The sequence below is a fragment of the Ixodes scapularis genome, unplaced genomic scaffold, assembly GCF_016920785.2.
Source record: "Ixodes scapularis isolate PalLabHiFi unplaced genomic scaffold, ASM1692078v2 PGA_scaffold8__174_contigs__length_109621045, whole genome shotgun sequence".
In the NCBI taxonomy this organism is placed as follows: domain Eukaryota; kingdom Metazoa; phylum Arthropoda; class Arachnida; order Ixodida; family Ixodidae; genus Ixodes; species Ixodes scapularis.
This window is the reverse complement of record NW_024609883.1, coordinates 45,231,004-45,252,969: the sequence shown is the minus strand read 5'-3', so window position 1 is coordinate 45,252,969 and position 21,966 is coordinate 45,231,004. Positions and strand designations below refer to the sequence as shown.

General features: G+C 41.7%; 1 protein-coding gene across 1 annotated transcript; it reads right to left on the bottom strand.

The window, feature by feature from the left end:
* Positions 1-4,037: 4,037 nt before the first annotated feature.
* Positions 4,038-20,056, bottom strand: LOC8030482. The gene is made up of 3 exons (XM_042286972.1): positions 19,949-20,056; positions 6,107-6,264; positions 4,038-4,155 (listed from the first exon to the last, which is right to left on the bottom strand). Exons 1-3 carry the CDS (start codon positions 20,054-20,056, stop codon positions 4,038-4,040), a joined length of 384 nt encoding a protein of 127 aa, XP_042142906.1.
* Positions 20,057-21,966: the final 1,910 nt, after the last annotated feature.

Below are 21,966 nucleotides of genomic sequence, written 5' to 3'. Positions count from 1 at the left end.
AGTGTAGTTTGAGTGAGGTTTCTGAATTCGGTGGTTAGCCCCGGTTAAAAGTTAAGTCTGCGTACTGCAGTTTTACATTGTGTCATTCCTTGATGTCCAGCATGCAAACGTGCTTCTTCGACAGGCAGAGTCGCTGCTGACACTAAGTCACATAGGGCACTGGTTGCATGAACCTCAACGTCAGCACTGGCGTCTTTCGACCCTTCATTGACGGTGCTCTTGACAGCATGCTAGTCACTAACAGTTTCTTGCCGGGAACGAACTGCATTGTAAAATTGTATTTTAGAAACAAATAAAAAATACCTGAAAACTCGGTGGCATTTCGCCTATGGTTTTCTTACAGATAGCTATGAGTGCCTGGCGACCAGTTTCGACTGTTATTTTCATACCATGGACAAACCGGTGGAATTTTTCACAGCCAACTACTATTCCCAACGCCTCTTTCTTTATTCCTGCATAGCGTGATTCGACTTCTGTTAAAACCCTTGACAAGCGCGCAACCGGACGCGTCTTATTTTCATCTTGCTGCAGACGTACTGCACCTAGTCCTGTAGAGGAAGCGTCTGACGTGATTTTATTCGGTTTGTTTGCATAACACATTGCAAGAAGGACAGGTCTTGCAAAGAAACCATTAAAATTTCAAAATTCTTTTTTATGAAATGGCAGCCATTCGAAAACTACTTCTTGTCTTATTAAGCTTTTTAGAGCTGTTTTCTGAACTAGGTTATGTACATATTTACCAAAAGTTTATTACTCCCAGCAACCCAGCAAGCGTGGCACTGCTTTTTTTTGTTTTTACGTACAGTCATAGAAATTAGACCGCTGATAAAACTCGGATTAGGCTCGATACCCTCCTGTGCGAATGCAATGGCAAAGTGTAGTCTTAGAAATGTGCACCGTCCAAGTAATGTTCTGAACGTACATACACTTTCCGTATTCTCATCCAAGGGAATTTGATGGAACCCGGCCTTCGCATCCAATGTTGTGAAAAATTGAACTCCGGCTATCTCGGCCTCAATATCCTCCCGTCGAGGCAATTGATAATATTCCTTTTTCAACTGTGCCTTAGGGCGTCGAGGGTTTAGGAATGCCCTTAAAGTTCCTTCTTGCTTCTTTACTATAACCAATGGAGTTACTTAATCTGTGGGTCCGTCAACTTTCTCGATGATGCCGTGTTTTACCATTCTTCGAAGGTCGTCCTTTAGAGGTTCGCGTAAGGGTAGAGGTACACACTGGGCCGGCCGCACGCTTGGTTGATCATTTCTCGAAGGACCATGTGGTAGCGGCGGCCCACGCGACCGGTACGTTCGATGACGCTTGCAGATTCTAGGGGTACCTAGTTGTTTCCCGTTTCCACTGCTCCCACGCGCGCAACCCGTCCGGAAGCCTCCGATGATTGTAACCCAAGAGTTGTTTGGCGCCCATTTTTCACAACAAAATCTTTCCGATTTTTCTTTGCCATTGATTTTCAGTAGCATTGTCAAACTTCCCATGTGTTTTATAACGCCTCCGTCGTAGTTCCGTAATGTCGTGCTCATTGGGCGTAGCCTGTTCGTCCAATAGAGCTTCTGGTCAAGCGGACACGGAATCAGGTTCGCCTGAGAGCCGGTGTCAAGCTTATTAGCCTGACGACTGAACGCGATCCGGCTCCTTGAACCGCGGATGCGGTGTATACGATAGGATATATTTATTTTGGCTCAGGAGAGCCGCGGCGCCGCTTCTTGGACGACTCTTTGTTGAACAGACGCTTACACTCAAGATGTCAAAGTCCCCAGAGGAGTCCGTTCCGGGATACTGCAGTGTAGCGTTTTGGTACTGTCGCAGTGGTTGTTTGGTTTGAAGAACTAATGACTTTGTCGTTCCTAGCTGTTGACTGTCCTGGTGCGAGGAATTCCTGTCTCGCTCCTCCTCAGTTCTTTCTTGCTGCTGGTGGATGCCGCTACTCTGCTGGTCTCGTGAAGTTCGCTCAAAAGGACAGTGAACTGCAAAGTGCTTCTTCAGCGTGTTTCACATGCAGCGGTTTTGGCCCTAGAGCGGCGCGATTTCTGCCGTCGCGGCGCTCTGGCCAGCACCAGCGGTTGAGCGGCACGAGCGTCGCGACGGCAGAAATCGCGCCGCTCTAGGGACAAAATCGCTGCATGTGAAACACGCTTCACGCACTTTAGCCATACTTTGCACAAATCAGGGCACGATCGGTTCACGTGCATAAGATTGCAACGCGTGCATTTTGACAGTGCCGGCTGGCGCAACTTCGTTTTTTCAGTAGCATCGACTATTGCGGTTCTCTCGTTTCCTTTCCAGGTTCTGTTTTGGTGCTTGGCCACCTTCGCTGCCTTGCAGGTCAAGGAACCGAGGTGGGACATTTCCATGTACGTTTTAAAAGGTCACAGAAGTGACGTATTGGCGTCTGAGTCGCGGGGGCTATTGCCTCTTCCAAACAGACGCGGATACGTCTACCTTATCACTGGGGTACTGCCCGAAACAGGGTTTTGCGCTAAGAGGTTATAAGGGGCAGGAGGTGGGCGTCCGTATTCTCCATACATGGAGCCAAGTGTAACAGAAGTAGGCGCGGCCACGAAGTCCCTTCTTATTGTCTTGGCTATTGAGACGATCCATTTCCTGCGTATGTTTTCTTTTAAAGTTCCCCTTCTTTTACCACAGTCTGGGGTAATTTTCAGTACAATTAAGCAACTGAGCTGACGGACGCCACCATGAAAATATGTGGCAAACACCCGTGTTGCCATGGCATTGCCGTGGCAACGCGGTTGTTTGCCCCATAATTTTATGGCGGCGTCTATTGAATTGGTGCAGAGTAGGTAAGATATGGAGCCCAACACTTTCCTGACCAGTAGGAAGTCGGCGTGTAGCAGACGCCCTTGACATCGCGCCGGCATCGTCGTCTAGAACGAGTCGTCATAGCGCGGCGTTGGAAAGCGATCGTGTCAGTCGTTGTACGCACGAACGCTGAGGATCGCGCCGCGGGTTGAAAAAGCCGTACAAGCCCTGCTTCGAAAAGGTGTTAGTTGCCCTCTGCCGTAATGAAAATGCGGGTCCGCATCGAAGCTCATTCGATCGCATCGAAAGCAAGCCGCGACAGCGAGCAGACGAGGCACACTGCAGGCACGAAGCAGACGTAGCCTAAGCCTAAGGAAATATTCCGAGCGCCCAGCGGCGAGCAGACGACTAGAGCTTGATTGCATTTCCGCAGTCTGGGATTAGGTTAATTTTCCGGCATCGCTGGGCATGACGTCATGCCGGGTCCTGTCCTATTAAAACGTCCTTCGGTTAGCGCCAGCGGGTGCTCGCGCTTATCTTTGGGGACTACCCCAACATGAAGCTCTGTCTCGCACAGCGCGCCAGTGATGAGGTGGACTTCGTTCCTTCAGAGCACGTCTGAGAGCGCTGCAAACGCGACGTGCAAGCGCGTTGTCACGTGGTATTTTTTAATATTTCGCGGGCTTTCTTTTTAGGCTAATAAAAAGGAGCGCGCAAAGTGTATAGAAACACCTTAATTAGTTGTTTCTCAGTGAGCTCTACAACTTTCCGATATACGCCCCGGCTAATAAACGAATAATTAAAAAAATGCTAATGAGACTTCATAACTAAATAACTATGCGCCCCAAAAATATTATGCTCTTTTCCAAAACGCTTTCTAACAACATAAGCTAATTTCACTCTCCCAGCGGGCTCCGTTTTTTTGTAAAGTTTGGTGCAAGTGATGTGGGACACTATATATATATATATATATATATATATATATATGTATATATATATATATATATATATATATATATATATATATATATATATATATATATATATACGTATATTTGTGTTTTCGTGAGCCCGTTGTAATCGTATTTGTTATGTCGCGTTAAACTTAACGACGCAGTATTGTGGAACATTTTTTGTCTTAGTTTGCTCTCCATTGTAATGTGTAACATTCATTCACGTCTCCGACTATAAAGTTATTTGTATTGGGCCCGCTATCATGCTGCTAATTTTTGTGATTTTCAGTATATCACTTTTTTAACAGTCTATGGTAGTAAATGCCATGCCTTACTTTGGGATCCATCGTAATTATTAACTTTCATTGAGCTTTTCACAGAAGATCCTGGCTCTCCTTCAAGTACCAGTTGAACTTTTTTCTCGACCCTATAATTAAAAAAAAAACACAGACAAACAAACGAGTGTTGCAATGAACTAAGTATTGTATCACTGTAGAGAAGCACCTTTCTTTAAATGAGGTATCAAACTTGTCCTAATATATTTAGGTTGGAGTTTCCCCGAAACAGGCTACACAGCGAAGAACGGCTACAACAAAGCAACAACTGCATTTAGAGCATATGAGGCATGACGCAAACAACAAAGTAAATATGTAGATAACTAGGGCCTTTGAAATCAATTACTCGTTCGTCCTTATTTACGCAACTTGTTTTAAAATTATACTATGAACATTTCACGAGTGTGATATGGTTATCCTATAATATAAAGACCCGCAAAGTTCGCAAACAATCGAAAAAGGTGCCATGTTTTATAGGTTTGACTAAATACACGTAACGCAACTAACAGCTAATATAATTCAGGGCAACTTACAGGTAAATATACTTTTTTTTATAAATTAGTGGACTCTTTATATTATAAGTGAAATTATTTATTACCAAACGCGGTCACACCAGCGCTGCGCGTTAATGCTTTTGATCAACCCTTTATGATTTTTTTGTGTCCCGTGATTTGCTTTATGGGCGAAAGTGTGGGCAATAAAATAGCCAATGACATAAACATATGAAGTGTCGACCAGCCACTCCAGTTGCATCTTATCTGAAGTCACCCTGGGAACAATCGATACCGCCGCGATTGAAAAAAAACCGGACTCATCGAGGAACCACTTTTATTGTGAACGAATTATTAATAATGTCTTTATTTTACTTAAAAATATATCTACAAAATCGTTGACAAAGCGCAGTCGCTCTCTCGTCCCGCTGCACTACCCATTTGTATCCGATGCTCGGCGGTAACAGCAGTCGACTGGCAAGACGAAAATCTCATTATAAGTGAAACCCTATCAAGGTTAACTTAAGCGTGAAACCATTTTTCTGTTCGAATAACATCTTTTACAAGCTAATGTTTGAGCACAGTGTCTTACATCAGCTATTTTCTACAAAAAAACCTACGCTCGATTGTTACATGTAGGTTTAAGTTATAAAAACAAACAAACCCATAAAAGCAATTATTAAAACACAAATACGAGAACACTACGAAGGGGGATCGAACTTGGGACCAATTGATTTTCAGCCAGGTAGGTAATGTACTGCCTAAACTAAAGATTTTTTTTTCTGAGCTACGCAGAGCAGCAGCGTGGGGACAGCTAACAGTGGGTTTATAAAGTCAAGAATTTACACTAGCTTGACCATGCTGACAATGACCCGTTGACACTGAATGAGTGGAGCTACCATATACTACGAAGAGTGCATCTGCGCTAGCACCGCGCGTACGTCAGCCCCACTCCCCATCACGCACAGACGCCGCACAGGTGCATACCTAATGACCAACGTTTTCTTTAGAGCGCACCTCTTAAGCGCCCGTTCCCGGCTTGAGCGGCGTTGCCGTCGGGGTCGGCGTCGGCCTAGCCGTGAGGTCACGTGACCTCAGGGGGGTCACGTGATCCCACTGAGGTCCCGTGGCCGCCGTGGCGGAGTAGGAGGCAGGATGACGAGGTGAGGAGGAGAGAAAAGGGGTCTACCCTCTCCTGAGTACCCTTCCATCCTCCTCCTCAAGAGCTGCGCTCTAATTCGGCGTTACAGGGAGTTTCTTTATGCGTGCTCAACACCTTCTGTGCCACCCGGTTTTTGCCAGCATAATCAAAGTATGTTTTTTTTTAATTTATTGTCTAGAATATTCTAATGCACGAAGGTAATCTAGCAACACAGCCCTGCCTGTGGCCGCTTTGTGTGGTGAAGGGCACGTGGTTATGAGACATAGGGTGAGCCATGCGCAAATTTCCAACCTCGTTTTAAATTGTCTGCAACGCAAGCTTAGTGTTTATAACTTTATCCCAAATTTAATCGCATCTAGTTAAGAGAGGAAATGGTTTCGAGGAACTCACGCATATTCCTGTTGGCTGGGTTCATACAGCCTCTTCGCGTCCAGAGCATCAGTTACTATGAACCATCTTCCGCATGTAGGTAGAGGGTTTCCCGGTATGATTTTATCTTCCTTAAATGTGCCTTCGTAGATGAAATAGTTTGTTGCTCGTTGTAGAAGCTGTGCAGACCAAAGAAATTTTCCTGGTTTTACCAACGCTCAGATAATCGGCAGCAATAAAAAGTGCTTCGTGATTATGCATTGATTTTGCAAAAATAAAGATAGAACAATATCGCCGATTTCTTCCTTTCTTAATCAAGAAAACAAAAATTAACCGTCAGAATGCATTCTTTGAACTGGTTAGTTTTTCGACCATGAAACGTGTTATGTCACCTCAGACTAAGCTTCAGACCGTTTGTAGCAGTAAGAAAACCTTTCCTTATTTGAGGTTGGAACGAGAGTTGTTGAGCAAAACTTGAGCAAAAAAGAAAACGTCACAAAGTTAGTGTTGCCTCAATGGTTTCTAAAAATAAAAAAAAATAAAAATAAAACATTCTGGCGTTTAGAGCACAGGGATTATTCCTGGGTTCGATTGCCGCTTTGCCTTGTCACAGTGTGATTGAACACCGTACCGGCACCCGGTTGTGTATCACGCTACCCAGAAACCCACGCCCTTTGTGTTTCAGGGTGTGGGCAATGTTTTCCAGTTTGCTCAAGTTTTCTTTTGTTTTGATCAGCGCGTCGTCTGCCGAAGTAGTCGGTGACACGAAAGAACATCATCTAGCTGTCTGCCTTTATAGACGCTTTGCAGCAGCTGTGCATGGACGACGCCATAACTGACCTTCAGTTTTTGTTTCCTCTTATTTCGTTTATTTCACTTCATCTTTACCATAGCAGGCCAGGTTATTGCCACATTAGATTCAACTGTGTCCTTTTCTAAAGCATCGGCCTTTGTAGAGGATCGTCAACTACCGTTTCAGTTGCTCGGCATCTCGGTAAGACAAGAGAAGGTCAGCAATGGCGGCTGTAATTTGGCGCGTGTGGAAAGCGTCTATACTCGAGGGGCTTTATTCAGAGCTAAGACAAGCCGGCGCCCAAGCTAACCCCGCGGCAGATGCCGCCGGGCGACTTCTTAAAGAAGAAGAAAAGACGTTTTAAGGTTAGGTTTAAAGGGACAGTGCAACGATTTTTGTACTTTCAGTAACCACAAACAAATTGTAGTTGGAGTTGATAACCTATACAATACGCGTTAGCTTTTCGCTCCACACAATGCCAACAAAAGAAAAAAAAATGAAGAGCGTTTACTTTCTTAACTCGTTATTCGCAACCCCAAGTCACTATAGGTTTTTCAAAATGGCGGTTGTAGTGAGGGTCGAAGATGGGGGTGCTCGTATACCAGTTGCTGAGACTGCCTATTGTGCTGGTTTCACTGAGCGACACAAATTAATTCTGTTTATGCGAGGAAGCTAGGGTGTTATGAGCGCAGGTCCCCTCTTTATCCTGAAAACAAAAATGGTGTTTAACGTAATATTTACGCCAGCAGGCACCTTTTAATGCTGGAACAAAACCGGAACTAACTTCTATTTTGGAGAATAACATAGAGGACGAAAACAGGACGACACGTTTCTCCGGAGAAACGTGTCGTCCTGTTTTCGTCCTCTATGTTATTCTCCACAAACACCGTAACTTAACCAGCACGCTCCATTTCCACGAACTTCTATTTTGGATTTAGTTTTGGTATATGTGTTAGTTTCAAATTCTTTTATAACTCATGATGCGCCTCTCTCTTTCATAACTCCAAATGTGTTCTTGCTGCCCTTTCCGGCTCAGATAATTGTCACGTGAAATAATGAACTGCGGGGTTTTCGATGTGTTTTTTGGGTATTAGCTAATTAACTGCTTTAATATTATTCCCAGCATAAGAATAACAGAATAAATAAAAAAAATTTACAAAATATCGTCACGGGTGCTGAGTTTAGCATATGTTCACAAAATGTATGGAATAAGAAACACTGTTTTCACTACAAAAATTTAAAGAAGGAATCCGATTCAAACAGCAAAGGTGTGCGTTTTTTTAAGTAATGCGTTGCGCATAGAACTTAATATTACATCGAGTGGTTGAATGTTTATATATCTTGATAACAATGTTAAAGTTTTTCATATGCTAAAAAATGACACATTTCTGGAAAGACTATTGTGGTTAAATGGCGAATTTTTGTGATCGTGACGCCTACATTGCCGCAATTTGGATTATTAATAATAATACAATTAAGATATTTGACTGCGTAGGTTTTCAAGCTCTAATATATTTTATGCTTATGATCTAATTTCGAACACGCGGACAAGTATGACAATCAAGAAAGTGCAAATCATCATCCCTGGTGCTAGTTGCTGCATTTTTTATTAACAAGTTATAAAATAAAAATAGTTTAAAATCTATTAAAACAGTATAGCGAATATGAGGTGTAGATGGTTCAGCGTGTTGGTGTCTAATTTACGATAATGAAAGAGGGACATGGGAGACAAACAAACAACAGACCTGTATATGTGTCTTCCATGTCTCTCTTTGGTTATTGTAATATGAGAAATTCACATAAAATTACATGAACTGTGGGTAGAGCATTTAGTGCTATCAAAGTCGCGACTTTTGAAGATCGGCAAAACTTCCAGTCGCCGTCAATCCTTCCGAACCGAATTCCCCAAAATAAAAATATAAAAAATAAAAATAAACATTTCTTTTTCGTTTTGTGTTTTTAAATTACCGATCGTCCCAGAACATTTAGTTCATTTAGTTTTTACGCGCCGTCGTTTTGCCAATCTCAGCCTTTCTATTTCGAAGGAACGCCTACCTGCTTGCTCGTCTGCTCACTGCAGCACGTTTCGTTGGCGTTGGAAGCTGGTGAAATAGTAGTGAGTTTTACTATTGCGTATACAAGCGAACGCAAGTCTGTCTGCGTTAGCGTTGCGTGTTCCACACTGCGCGTGCGCGGAGTCCAAAATTGCGGTCTTATATTGGAGCATGGCGACAATCGAAGCGCATGCGCTGAGTGGAGCAGGCAACTCTAACGCAAAATCACAGCGCTTGCGTCTGCTTCTATACGCAATACTAAAACTCTCTAACAAAACACAATCCCATAAACGGTGCAGCACTACATTGGGACCGGGAAACGCGTTATTTGCATTCAGAATTTACATTTCGCGAGCGATGATCGCGAGCAGTTCCACCGTGCCCGCTGAGCAGGAGAACCGGGGGACCCTCACTAGAGCGCTTCCCGTTTCCGCCGCGGGAGGGTGAGCAACGAGCTTTAGACGCGAATACAGTAAATTCATAATACAATATAAAAACTGCATTTTGTTTTTTGTCTTTAATATACGTTAAAACCAGGGTGCGAAAAACATGCTTTTTACGTCAAATAAATGAGATTTGTTTGATTTGAATCAGATTTATTCAATTTAAGTCAGAGTTTCACTTAAATCACTGAAGCTAGGAAATACATGTAGAGTTCTATGCCATGACATTTATTTCTCAATATGGCAGAGTGAATAATCAATTCGGCCGATCATTAATAATGCGGAAGAAAAAAAACTGTGGATGTAAATTACAGTTTCATTGACCTTTTCTTTTTATAGATCTAATTCCCGCTATACTAGAGCAAAAACAGCCTGATTATTTTAGTTAGTTGGGTTGCTAAAATTTTTAATTTAAGTTTTATTTTTGCGTTTTGAGTTGATTGCAGCAGGACGTTCATTTTATATTTTTCGTTTCTTCTGCTTTCTGATTTTGTTGCAGTGTGATGTTACGCAGTTAACGAAGAAAGCCGAAGGCAGGTATTTAGCTCAGTACCCCGATTTGATCAGAAGACCACTTTTTGATCGTGTTTAGACTTGTGTATATATATCTTTTGCTTGATGATTCTTCGATTTTTAACGTAAGCATATAATAATAATAATAATAATAATAATAATAATTGTTTATTGCTACCAGCATAGAAAAGTTTGGTATTGCGGATGCATCAAAGCCAACGGGTAACTTGTGCGACGCCATCCTCCAATAAAAAAAAAAAAACGATATGCAGCAAGGGTAGTTACTGAAAATACAATAATATAAAACAGACCAAAAAAAAAAAACAAATGCAAACATAATTCCATGAAGTTAGTCACGATAGTAATAACTTGAAGATTTTACGCGAAAAGATATTATGTACAGACTAATACGGAAATCAATAGCAATGTCAAAGCAAAATAAAATACCACAAAACTGGAAAATACGCGAAAAAAAAAATCACGGAAGGTCTTCTGTTAAAATGTCCTACAAACAGCAGAATATTGATTAATGTTCTAGAAAGGCAGGCGCTTAAAATTGGCACACATTACTAAGCAAAATGAGTCTGCGATAGTTAGCTACTAAAACGAAACCAATAGTTCGCTATTAAAACGAAATACCTCTAAGCATCTTTTTAACTTTGCTCAGGGATGTTTGGTTTAGAAGTTCAGGTGGTAAGTGAGAAAAAATATATGGCACATAAAACGCACGCGTACTTCCGCCATAACGAGTGCGGGAAAAAGGTATGTGAAAAGGGTGATTATGTCGAAGATCACGTGTGGGTGGGCTTAAGATTTTGAAATCAGAATTCCAAAAGTACCGCAATACCACTGAATCAACATAAAGGGTTTGGAAGTTGGGTAGTTGCAAATATTCGAAAAGATTAGCGTTGTCAGGTATTTTAAGTTTATAAGAGATACTTTTCAGGATAGCTTTCAGGATGCAGTCCACCCTGGTTTTCCAATAGTCAGGAGAATGGCCGAAAACCGTGATGGAGTAGCGAAGGACGCTATATGCAAGCGAATGGGCAATCATTCTTCGAACAGATACAGGAAAAAAATGTTTTGTATCATATAATAGGCAACTAATGCTTCTTAGTTTTTTACAGATGTATGTAAAATGAACATTCCATTTCAGACCACTATCAAAATATATGCCTAGATACTTCACGCTATCTGTATACTCAACCGGAATGCAGTTGCATTGATGGCAGAAAGAAGAGTGCAGACCTAATGGAATGTTGAGAGTGACTGTTTTGAGTGGATTATAGAAGCATACTAGTTTTGTCTTTTTAACATTAATATCAAGAAGGTTTTTTTTGAACCAGTCCATAATTGCTATTGCTTGAGATTGCAACTGGCTGATGGAATTGGCATAGTTGATGTGTTGGGTCATAATTACAGTGTCGTCCGCGTATTGATATAGCTTACATCCCGGTACCATGGTGGCGATGTCATTGACAAAGATCTTAAACAAAAAAGGTGATAGAATAGACCCCTGTGGTACTCCGGCTTTTAGTTCAGTTCGAGAACTCTGAAATCCAGATGCGCACACCAGTTGAGAGCGATGAGAAAGATAGTTTTTAAGAAGGGGAAAAAATTAACCACGAAAACCTAGGCTGTACAGTTTCTTCAACAGTATCGTATGGCTTACTGTGTCGAAAGCTTTGGACACATCTAAGAATAGTGCAGAGGTGACAAGATTGTGATCGAATGCTGAGTATAGCTGATCTGCAAAATCTTCTAGAAGAGGCTGAGTGCCCTTTCCTTGCACAAAACCAAATTGAGTTGGAGATAAGATATTAAATTTTTCTAAAAAAGATGTCATTATATTAAACACATGCTTTTCGAGGATCTGAGCGATGATGGGCAAGAGAGAAATCGGACGATAGTTTGCAATATTGTTTCTGGTACCACCTTTATACAAAGGACATACTATAGATGTTTTAAGTTCATTGGGAAGTATCTTGGCTTCAATAAAACCATTTAGCATAAATAAAAGTACGTCTTTCAGAATGCCAATATTTCTGCGGAGGTCAGATAAGCGAATTCCGTCTATACCAGGGGACTTGTTGTTCTTGAAACTAGACAAAATGGAATATAGATCAGCTTCCTGAAAAGGCGGAAGGAACGCTGAAGAAGAGACTAGGTTATCAAATGCATCTAGGCTATCTCTCGCCTGACCAGAAAAAGTAGCAAAAAAAACGTTAAAATCCTCTACAATCGATTGCAAATTATCTCCAAAATGTCGTTTCAGTGTATCATCAATGGAGTGTCTTTGGTGTCCTCGGAGTTCATTTATCAAAGACCAAGTTTTACGGGCATCCGAATGAGATTGGGAGAATTTTCTGTGATAAGAAATGCGCTTAGCTGATCGAATCATCGCGTTTACTTTGTTACGGCAGGATTTAAAGAGTATTCGTAGGTGTGCATCATTGGGTGAACGACGGCAGCGAGCCCATAGTGCATTTTTTTCCCTTATCGCATCTAAAATATTCGCATTCAGCCATACAATAATAATAATAATAATAATAATAATAATAATAATAATAATAATAATAATAATAATAATTTTATTCACAAAGAAAGCATACGTACAGTTTACTCAGTCTCACAAAAGCACTTGCGTGCTTCTGCCTGAGTACTTACAGTCCAGCATGGGATGAATTTAAGAAATCGGAAGTATGTAAAACTAAATTGATACATTGAGTGGAGTCCTATTTATGCGGAACTCAACATAAGTAAAAGAAAACAAATGGTTCATCGCCTTAACAGTATACAAGCACAAACGTTTTGGCCAGTAAGCATGAAACGAAGTTACCTATTTTTATACAATATTAATAATGATTTACATAGAATTTGTAATACCGCAAATGACATAGAATTATAAACTCTAGCTTTTAAAATCATGGCAATACAAACAGTCGCGAATAGAACAGTGAATACAGGCGTGCAAAAGAAATGCGGCAATACACTGGGGACGTAAAAGAAAGGCATGGGTCTGGGAGCTCTCTATTCTTCTCCTGGCGTACTACACCATTTACGCAGTTCTTTTTTTACCTGTGCTAAGGATGGCAGATTAAGTAAACTATGGCGAAGATTATTAAAATATGTTGGTAGATAATACTAAATGAAAGGCAAGTAAATAAAATTACGTTCGGAAATAGTTTGATTTTAGCGGGAATGACTTGATCTGAATCAGCATAGGAAAACTGGTCTGGTGTAAATCACTCCTTAAATCATGATTTAAATTATATTGATTTTTATCCACCCCCCCCCCCCCCGGTAAAAACGCTAACCATTTCTGTAACATAAAGCATATACATTGCACGAACTTTAGCTTTGTAGTATTTTGATCTTTCTTTGGTGGTGTTCGCAACAAAACTGCTACGTTTTATGTTTTTTTTAGCACGCAACCTTGTTTTATTTTAGAGGTAAATATCCGGTGTAACATTATCTTTTTTTTTTCTATTTTAGCTGCACGAGTAAATAACGTTTTCAGTGATTATGTGGAGTTTTTTGCAGATATAATCCCATTCGGATTGATTATTTATCTCCAAGCAATTTATTAATAATAATAATATAATAATAATAATTACTTTATTTTCATCTAATAATGTGATTCCCAAAGGAAAAAAAAGCTGCAGTAGGCCGCTTGACTGGTCCTCGGGCCCCTTACAGTGGTCCAGACATGTGCCTATCTCAAATACTCTACTCAAGATACTGTATCTTAAATACTTTTTGAAGCATCTTAATATCTTGCAAATATTTTTGATCGAGAGTATTTGATACTGTATTTTGAGAGTATTTGATGCTCTATTTTGAGAGTATTTGATACTCTATTTTAATTACAATTCCGAGTATCCTGTACTCATTATCTTAAATACATTTTTGACATTGCGCCATTTTCCGAGTTTTTCGGTGTGAAGTGGCGTGGGCGTGGCACGAGCAAACGTGAACATTCTCTCGAGCAACCAAATCCTGTTGCTAGCTCCGATTAGCTACGGTGACTTTGAGTGAGCTCATGAAAACAACGCTTTTTTCCCGATTGTGACTCATATTTCAGCCCAAAGTTCTTACAACGAAGGCTCTCCCCTCGCCTTCCCAGAGGCGCCTTTTGTTTCTACAGAGTTTTCCCCAAAAATCTTCAAATAAAAGGTGTGGTTTTACGGAAGTAAAGATGCCACCCTGAGGGGCGCAACGCAGATCGGGGTACGACCTACGACAACCATGCAGACTTGAGTGTCAGGAAAATAACAACTCGAAGAAAATGAGAAGTGGACACACACAAAAAAAAACAACATTTTGTTTTGCTTTTTGTATATTTGACCCCGCTAGGGCAAAAGGTCGAGATTTATTGTTTTTTCTTTTCTTTGTGTTGTCAGTGCAGCTCTTATTGCTCTCACGAACACTGCCTGTAAGCGAACATTGATAAGCAGAGGACAATACAGGAAACGAACTACGAGCTGGATGGCCTCTCAAAATGCCAACAGTGTCCCCCCCGTTGAACCTACTTGAAGAAGGTGCGACCACTGCCGTGGCTATTTATTATGTGGGTTTACATTGTTATCCATTTACTCATATCCGCATCCCAAGTTCGTTTATAGTGAAGTCCCCATATAGGAATTATGGACTGTAGTTAAACGATGCGTCTAAGGTACGCCGCAGGACGTGATATTCAGCGGTGTCACTATTGGCAAAGCGCTCTGACCCGTTTGTCACCCCACACCTCGGTGTTTACCCAACACAAGGCCTCCGCACATGCCCACAGGCCTTGTGGGAATGTTCATGTCATCTTATTTAATAGAGCGCTCGGCACAGTGTAATGAAAAAATGCCAGCAATTAGTGAAGTGACGTTAGGTGCCGGATCTCTCCCGAAAGCAGTCGTCAGAGGATGCGAGCTTGACATACTTGGGCTTTTGTGTTGAGCTGGGCACCGTGCATGCTGCATTGTTCATGCAGGCCGGAGTGGTAAAAAAATAGCCCCTCCTCCCCCTCACCGGAGAGCACGAATTCAGCCGAGCGCTGACGCCTCGTTCAGTTAAGTCAACCGAGCGCTAAGCAATTGTATTTGTTGACCCCATCCATCTAGTTCTATAGTTAACCCCTTAGGGCGCCACGGTCTGATCTTCTCCCCAATAGCTAAAGCGACCTCTTTCTTGTTGTCCCAGAAATTTTTTGTAACATCTACCAGATATATTGCCACGCGCGTTGTCCAGAGAGCTCGTGGCCCAATGGTTACCGCGCTTGCCTCTTGCACGGAGGTTCCGGGTTCGATACCAGTGAGCGGACTTCTCTTGTATTTATTCTTTCAACTTGAAATTCTCGTAAGTTCGAGAACCTTGTCGTCTGATCGGGTTACGAATGTTCTACGCGCCGAACATTCTACGCCGAATGTTCCAGAAACACACGCGGGTACAAAAGGTGCTCCGAGTGGCGGTCCGGAGTTAGTCTCGTCCCAGCGGTCGATCCTGCTGTTTCGCCGACATCGACGCCTGCGACGCTAGCCTTTGTACATTTTGTTTCTGGCACAACTTTAACCCATTAGACTTTTAGTTTGTTCAGTTATTCACCGCCTCATCATTTGTCATTCGTGACAATATCCTGCTCCTTATAGTTCGACTGCATAAAATAGCTATATGATACTTTTTTTCCTTTTTCGTTTTTTGTTGTTGCGTGCTAATAAACCATTTTGGTGACCCAGATTTTCGGAGCTGTATAATTGTCGTTGTCACTGACGTCGATACAATTTACGCAATGCGGAAGTATCTTCAAAGTAATTTAATTACATTTTTAAGTATTTGTACTCTACTTAAGATACTTTAAAGTGAATGTGACTTGAGTAGTATTTTAAATACTTTATGAGCCATTGTTTAGTAACTTAACTTAAATACTTTTATCGAGTATTTTGTCCAACACTATGGTCAGCAGCAAGCATGCGGAAAATATGCAAAAAAAGGCAAAGTATACAGTCAAACCGTTGCACATCTGCGGTTGACGTTTGTACAAACCAATGTTCACCCAAGTGCAAAACATAGAATGAAAACAAAAATCAAGTACAAAAATATAAGCGCAGGTCCTTGAAAATTGAACTAGCAAAATCAATATTAATAGTGCAAAGGCTATTCAGTAAATATGGGAGTGTGAAATTCAACATCTGATAGCCATAGTTTGTTCGTTGTGTGACCATCCTCTATTTCTCTGCGTTGCGGGTAGAATATGGAGGGGAAATTTCCCTTAACGACGCAAGTCTTTCCAAAAAACACAATCCCCTTTTTTCCCTTTTAAAACTTGTACCGAGTGTGTACTGATATAATTTATAAATGTTAATTATTTTACAAATCTTAAATAAATTGATAGAATGAAAATCAGTTGGCATTGGCATAGGCCGGTTGGCATTTCGTTCGCTTTCAAGATATATTAAGCTCAGCACACAAGAAAATGGGAAGATGGTCACTCAAGTGACAACTTATAACTCCACTGTTCACTTGATCTGTTTGAAAATTAGTTGCTTGACAAGATAGAAACCTCATCTTCACTCAGTAATGTTTCCACCGTAACTTAACAGCAAAATTGGCGATCGTCTTGTCTCGACTGTGTCATGAGCTGCAGCTGCTGAGGAAATTTGACTCGCATCATCTGTGCACCTTAGATTTCCCGAATCCACTCAGGACCACGAATATGCCTCCTCACTAGGTGCACAACAAGGTTTCCTGCATCCCACCTCTTTCTGTGAAATGTTTTCTTTGTAATAAAGTCATCACTACAGGCATTGATGCGGTTATCTTCAAAGAAACACAACGTGGTACTCTATTTAACCACTAAGATGTGAAGAAAAAATGAAAGCCGTCTACAACTCCCTGTAACGCCGAATTAGAGCGCAGCTCTTGAGGAGGAGGAGGGAAGGGTACTGGGGGGTCAGTTGACCTCGGAAAGGGGGGGGTCATGTGACCTCGGAAAGGGGGGGGTCATGTGACCTCGGGGGGTCACGTGACCTGGGGGGTCACGTGACAATGACGTCATCAGTGACATCACCGATGACGTCATCGTCATCATCACTGATGACGTCACTTATAATGTCATCGTCACGTGAACCCCAGGTCACGTGACCCCCCTAGGTCCTCCCGAGGTCCTCCCGAAGGAGCCCGAGGTCCTTCCGAGGTCCTCCCGAAAGAGCCCGAGGTCCTCCCGAGGTCCTCCCGAAGGAACCCGAGGTCCTTCCGAGGTCCACCCGGAGAAACCCGCGGTCCTCCCGAGGTCCTCCCGAAGGAACCTGAGGTCCTCCCGAGGTCCTCCCGAAGGAACCCGATGTCCTCCCGAGGTCCTCCGGAAGGCCCGAGGTCCTTCGGGAGGATCTCGGGTTCCTTCGGAAAAATTTACCCATAATGCACCGCGCAGTTACGGTGACGGCGACGGCGACGGCGACGCCGCTCAAGCCGAAAATGGGCGCCTAAGAGCTGCGCTATAAAAATGAACGAACGATGAATACTTGTTACTACTCGACGGACAAGTCCTCTTAGCAATGGCCGGATGTAAGGGGTGACATGTAATTACTGCATTTCGTCACTGAGCTTTAAATCAAAACCAGAAAGGATTTCGGATAAACTCCGAATAAAATCCGATGGATATCTTACTGAATTTGCAAAGCAAGTCCTAATATAGATTTCCCCGGCGTATTTACGAAGAAAACCGATATTATCGAACATTGGATGAACTTTTCTGCTTTAAAGTCGCGATTTCGATACATTCTGAAATCAACACTGATTGTATTAGCTTTTGGTATACATATTTAGCTTAACCAAAATTCCAACCTCAGGTATCAGCAATTTCTAAAACCCAAAGTTAGAACTAATTACAGAACTCGAGAGTTATCCTATCAAATCCCAGATGTCCCCAACAAACATACTCGCATTTATCCGCTGGCTCATATAAAATCTCTTCCGCGTTCATTAAAAAAAAAAAAAAATATTAAGAATGGCGTATTCAGCTGTTGATGTAGTGCGCTCGTAATTTTGTGCTCATTGTGCACTGGTTTCCATTCGTTCCCATGCCAAATTTGCGAGCCTGTTGCCCGAGTGCTGTATTTGTGTTTGGGACCTGGTCACGGAATTTTAATCGCCTTTTTTTCAACCGCCTTAAAATAAAAATATTTCAATGGATAAATTTTTGATGCTGATCGATTTGCCTCAAACTTCGTAACACATTAATAAACCATCTGAACAAGTAAGCCACATTGCAAGTCACAATATTTTTTTTCGCACAAGGTCATCGAATTTTTAAATTTGTTCTGAGAGGGTTTACTAGCAACGCTGGAAACGTGACGTAAGATGCTGTGGTATAGTGGGAAATATGTGTGCATTTTACAACAAGTTCCCGACGGGATACGAGAGGTATGATGGCGTGAAATAAACTCAAGTTAAGCTCGTGCAAAGAAAAAAAAACATACTAAAATAGTTTTTTTAGACTGCCTGCTTAACTTGCAGGTTATGCTATGTTCACACTACGGACGCAAAGCGCCAGTCTTTCATAAGACACGCAAACGTCAGCGCAAGAAGCGGAACTATAGTTCGTTCAGACCACGATTGTTTGTAGTCTGAATGAAATCGTTTCGTTTCCTGCGCTTACATTTATGTATATTATTAAATATCGGCGGCGTTGCGTCCGTAGGGTGAACATTGCATTAATAGACCATTTACTATATTACCTAGCATCAAGGAGAATGCAGGGATTGGTGTTCCACGTGGCACACGCGCGCGCCTTCCCCGTATAAAATATTCGAAGTAAATAACCAAAATAAAGCGTTGACGAACGCGCGTGCAAGATACACTTTGTTTTAGGTTTTTGCTTTAGAAAATGTACTACTGCTAAGGTCAGCCCGTGCGGCGCGTAGAACACCAATCCCTGCATTCTCCTCGATGCTTGGTAATATAGAAATATGTCTTTACAGCATGTGACGTCGCCCCATTGGGAAGCGCGGAAAGTTTGAACGTTGGTTTCGGTATCACATTCATCTTCCATCGTCACAATATTCATTTTGAAATCAGTAATAATAGGAAGTTTTAATAGATGGCTGTCGCCGTCCCGCAATGCTCTCCGCAACCCGCTACGGTACCCGGAACTCTACAGTTGAGCCGAAAGGAGGAATTGAGGGAGTGTTTTTTCTTTTTCTGCTTGTTGATCGGTCTTTAAGTGTAACAAATTAAAATGTACTAAAACAGTAGACAGAACCTTACCGCCGATAAGTCTAGGCTGTGCAGTTTCCGGTTTTAACCAAAAAACACCAATAAGCATTCACCGGTAACGAAAATACAAAATCGGTTAAAGCCGAAAAACACCGGTGGTTGAATAATGTTGCCCCGATAAAAACCGAAAAGCAGCAGTCATTGAATGTTTCCGTTCTAGCGACTACTATACTTTCTTCGAAACTCTTCCTCCCGCAAAGTTTCGTTAAACGTGCTAGCTCGTGGATTCTGCCTTCATAAAGTGTCCACTCTGTGGTCGCTGTGGTTCTTGGAAGACGCTGCCAGCATGAGTGTGGTCCAGGGCCACTGACCTTGGAGAACGCGTCTCTTCGCCTGGGGATGGGCTTCCGGGGCTGCGGGTTCGGTTTGATGTCACCCTGTATTCGGTTCGCTAGAACTACCATAATGGAGCTCTTCCACTTTTTTTTTTTAATATAGGGGACTGACCGCTGAAAGGCTCTCTCTACCTCGCAATCGTATAAGGTGCTGTCAGACTCCTGTCCTGCCCCTTCTACACTAAAACCCAGATTCTGTGCGCCTTTTCTCAAGTTTCGATAACAAAAAACTGAACTAAGAAAGAGCTTGAAGCTGTGCATCATTTTGGGGATCCTGAAACTAAAGTCGGTATTGCGTCTAAAAAAAAAAAAAAAACATCTTCAGCATTTGAGGTGCTTATTGAGCTCCTTCAAAATAATGAACCTCAGTTACTCTCACCGAAGTACGCCGGCGTTTAAAAATAAATAAACAGCAAATATCACTCCCTGCTTTTTATCAATTATAAACACTGGAAAATACACACCTTAGATAAATCATACGGCCCGTTGGGAGAAGAATCACCGGCCTTGAAAATTATGACCACGCAAAACCCGACAAACAGCGGAGTTATTTTCCAGCCTGTCGCCAACATTTCTGCAAAGGAAGCGCAGCCTGAAGGCGTCGGTCGAAAGGGTGCTCTGCATATGCGTATATATAGCAGTCTTGCGGAATCCAAAAATAATTTCATAAAAAAGTGATAGCTATCTCGTGTGTTGTGAGATTTTCTGCGTCGGAGTTCAGCGACTGGAGTAAATGTTCAAGATAACCTCTGTTGCACTGTAAGCGCGCTTTGTTATAAAAAAAAAAAAAAAAAAACTCAGTTCGTTGGACGTTTCTTGAAATTTAAATAGAACATAAGGGTATCCATGTCAGATCGTACAGTGATGGTTCGGATCGAATTGTTTTCCTATTTGTATAGAAAACAAACATATGTGAAACCCACGTTCTTGGGAAGAACATTTAGCTTTATTTGAGCGTTGTAGCCAACTCCGAAACTCGAAGCGTAGAGATTGCCAATGTTTTACTATGGTATTATGCCAAGCCGTCAATTTCACACCGAAATATGCACGTAGTAACAATTTTAGCTACTTACTTTATTACAGGCTTAATATATGTAAAGAGAATATTGAAAATTACAACAAAAGATTTTAATGCAAAAGAAAAAGCTACGAAACACGTCAAGTGTATTATGTTTTAGAGACACATTCACAAATTATGCACCAACAAACTACTTCATATGAAACGGGGAAAAATATATGAAAATAAGCATCTATAAGTGACCTTTATGAATAAATAAAATATATTCTTGGCCATTTTAGTAGTAGTGCTATTTATTCAAAACGGAATTGATTTATCTCAATGTCACAAAACTGCACGTTAATATTAAAAACAAGAACAGTTTTTTTTGTACCTTCCTTAATCGTTTGCAGTGTCTCGAACTAACTTGTTATGGCAAAACATTAAGTAACATATGACTCCCAAACAAGGAGAACGACAGCACACTTTCACTCAGATTGAGCTAGCTTGTCTTCGATAGGCGCTTTGCCGCACGACGTCGGCTCCAAAGAAACCGACAAAGTCTGTACAGCGGGCCGCTCTATCGTAGGATTTAGAAAGTCGTGCTGTCTTTAGCTTATATCTCTATTTATGTGTTCTTGCGTTGCCTCCTTCCGCCGCTTAAAAAATAAAAAAAAAATAAAAGGGGGGTTTCATCTTCCGCGCTCAATTTCGCGTATACGTCGAACTTAAGTTTAGACGCAGCCGAAGCTACGAGCTGATGAGACCAAGCATGAAAAGCGCATCATAATGGTGTTCGTCATGCTTCTAGACGCCGTCTATCATCGCTGGACCAATCAAAAACATAAAAGGCCTAGTGAGCTGCACTCTGAACACTGCTTGATTGTGGTGCCATTACCTCGTTGCATCGGCTGCGTCTGTACTTAAAGGAGCATTGAAGTCGATTCTGAGATTATCCTTTTGTGGTGACAACTCAGCCTAGACGCTCTAAGCATCCCAACGAACCCAAATTCATAACCGTACGTAGCTTATTTCCTCGTTAAAAGCGTGTTCAAAGATCGCGACACGCCCTTTTTTGGAAGAAATTTCTTCCGAGTGAAGTGATCGACGAAGGGTACTTGTCTGCGAGTTGCAAGCGATGGCTTCGCCCGCGGTGAAAAAGAGGAGTCTTATACGAATGTGTACTTATCAGACTCTTTTCGAAGCAAATTGTAATAAAATTCTTCGGAATTTGCGCGTATTGTAGGGCTTTCATTGGCCTAGACCATGTAGTCCGCGAGAAAAAAGAGTCCAGATGGTTTTCTGTTGCCCTGAGACGAATGGGCGGTTTTGTAATATAGGACTTGGTATATGTGGGAACTAACACATTTTAAACAATATAAAATCAAAAACGACTTTTTTAAAAAATGACTTTAGTGCACCTTGAAGAAGTTAAAACAAAATAAACCTTTCAACAAAAGGAAAAAAAAAACGAAAGAAAAAAGC

Bases quoted from the DNA above. Each gene is read 5' to 3' on its own strand.
- LOC8030482 (XM_042286972.1), bottom strand. From the start codon at position 20,056: ATGTTGGCGACAGGCTGGAAAATAACTCCGCTGTTTGTCGGGTTTTGC. The intron at 6,265-19,948 runs GTGTGTATTTTC...TGGTCTGCACAG, and splicing joins GGCCGTATGATTTATCTAAG to CTTCTACAACGAGCAACAAA. The intron at 4,156-6,106 runs GTGAGTTCCTCG...TTTTAATTATAG, and splicing joins CCCAGCCAACAGGAATATGC to GGTCGAGAAAAAAGTTCAAC.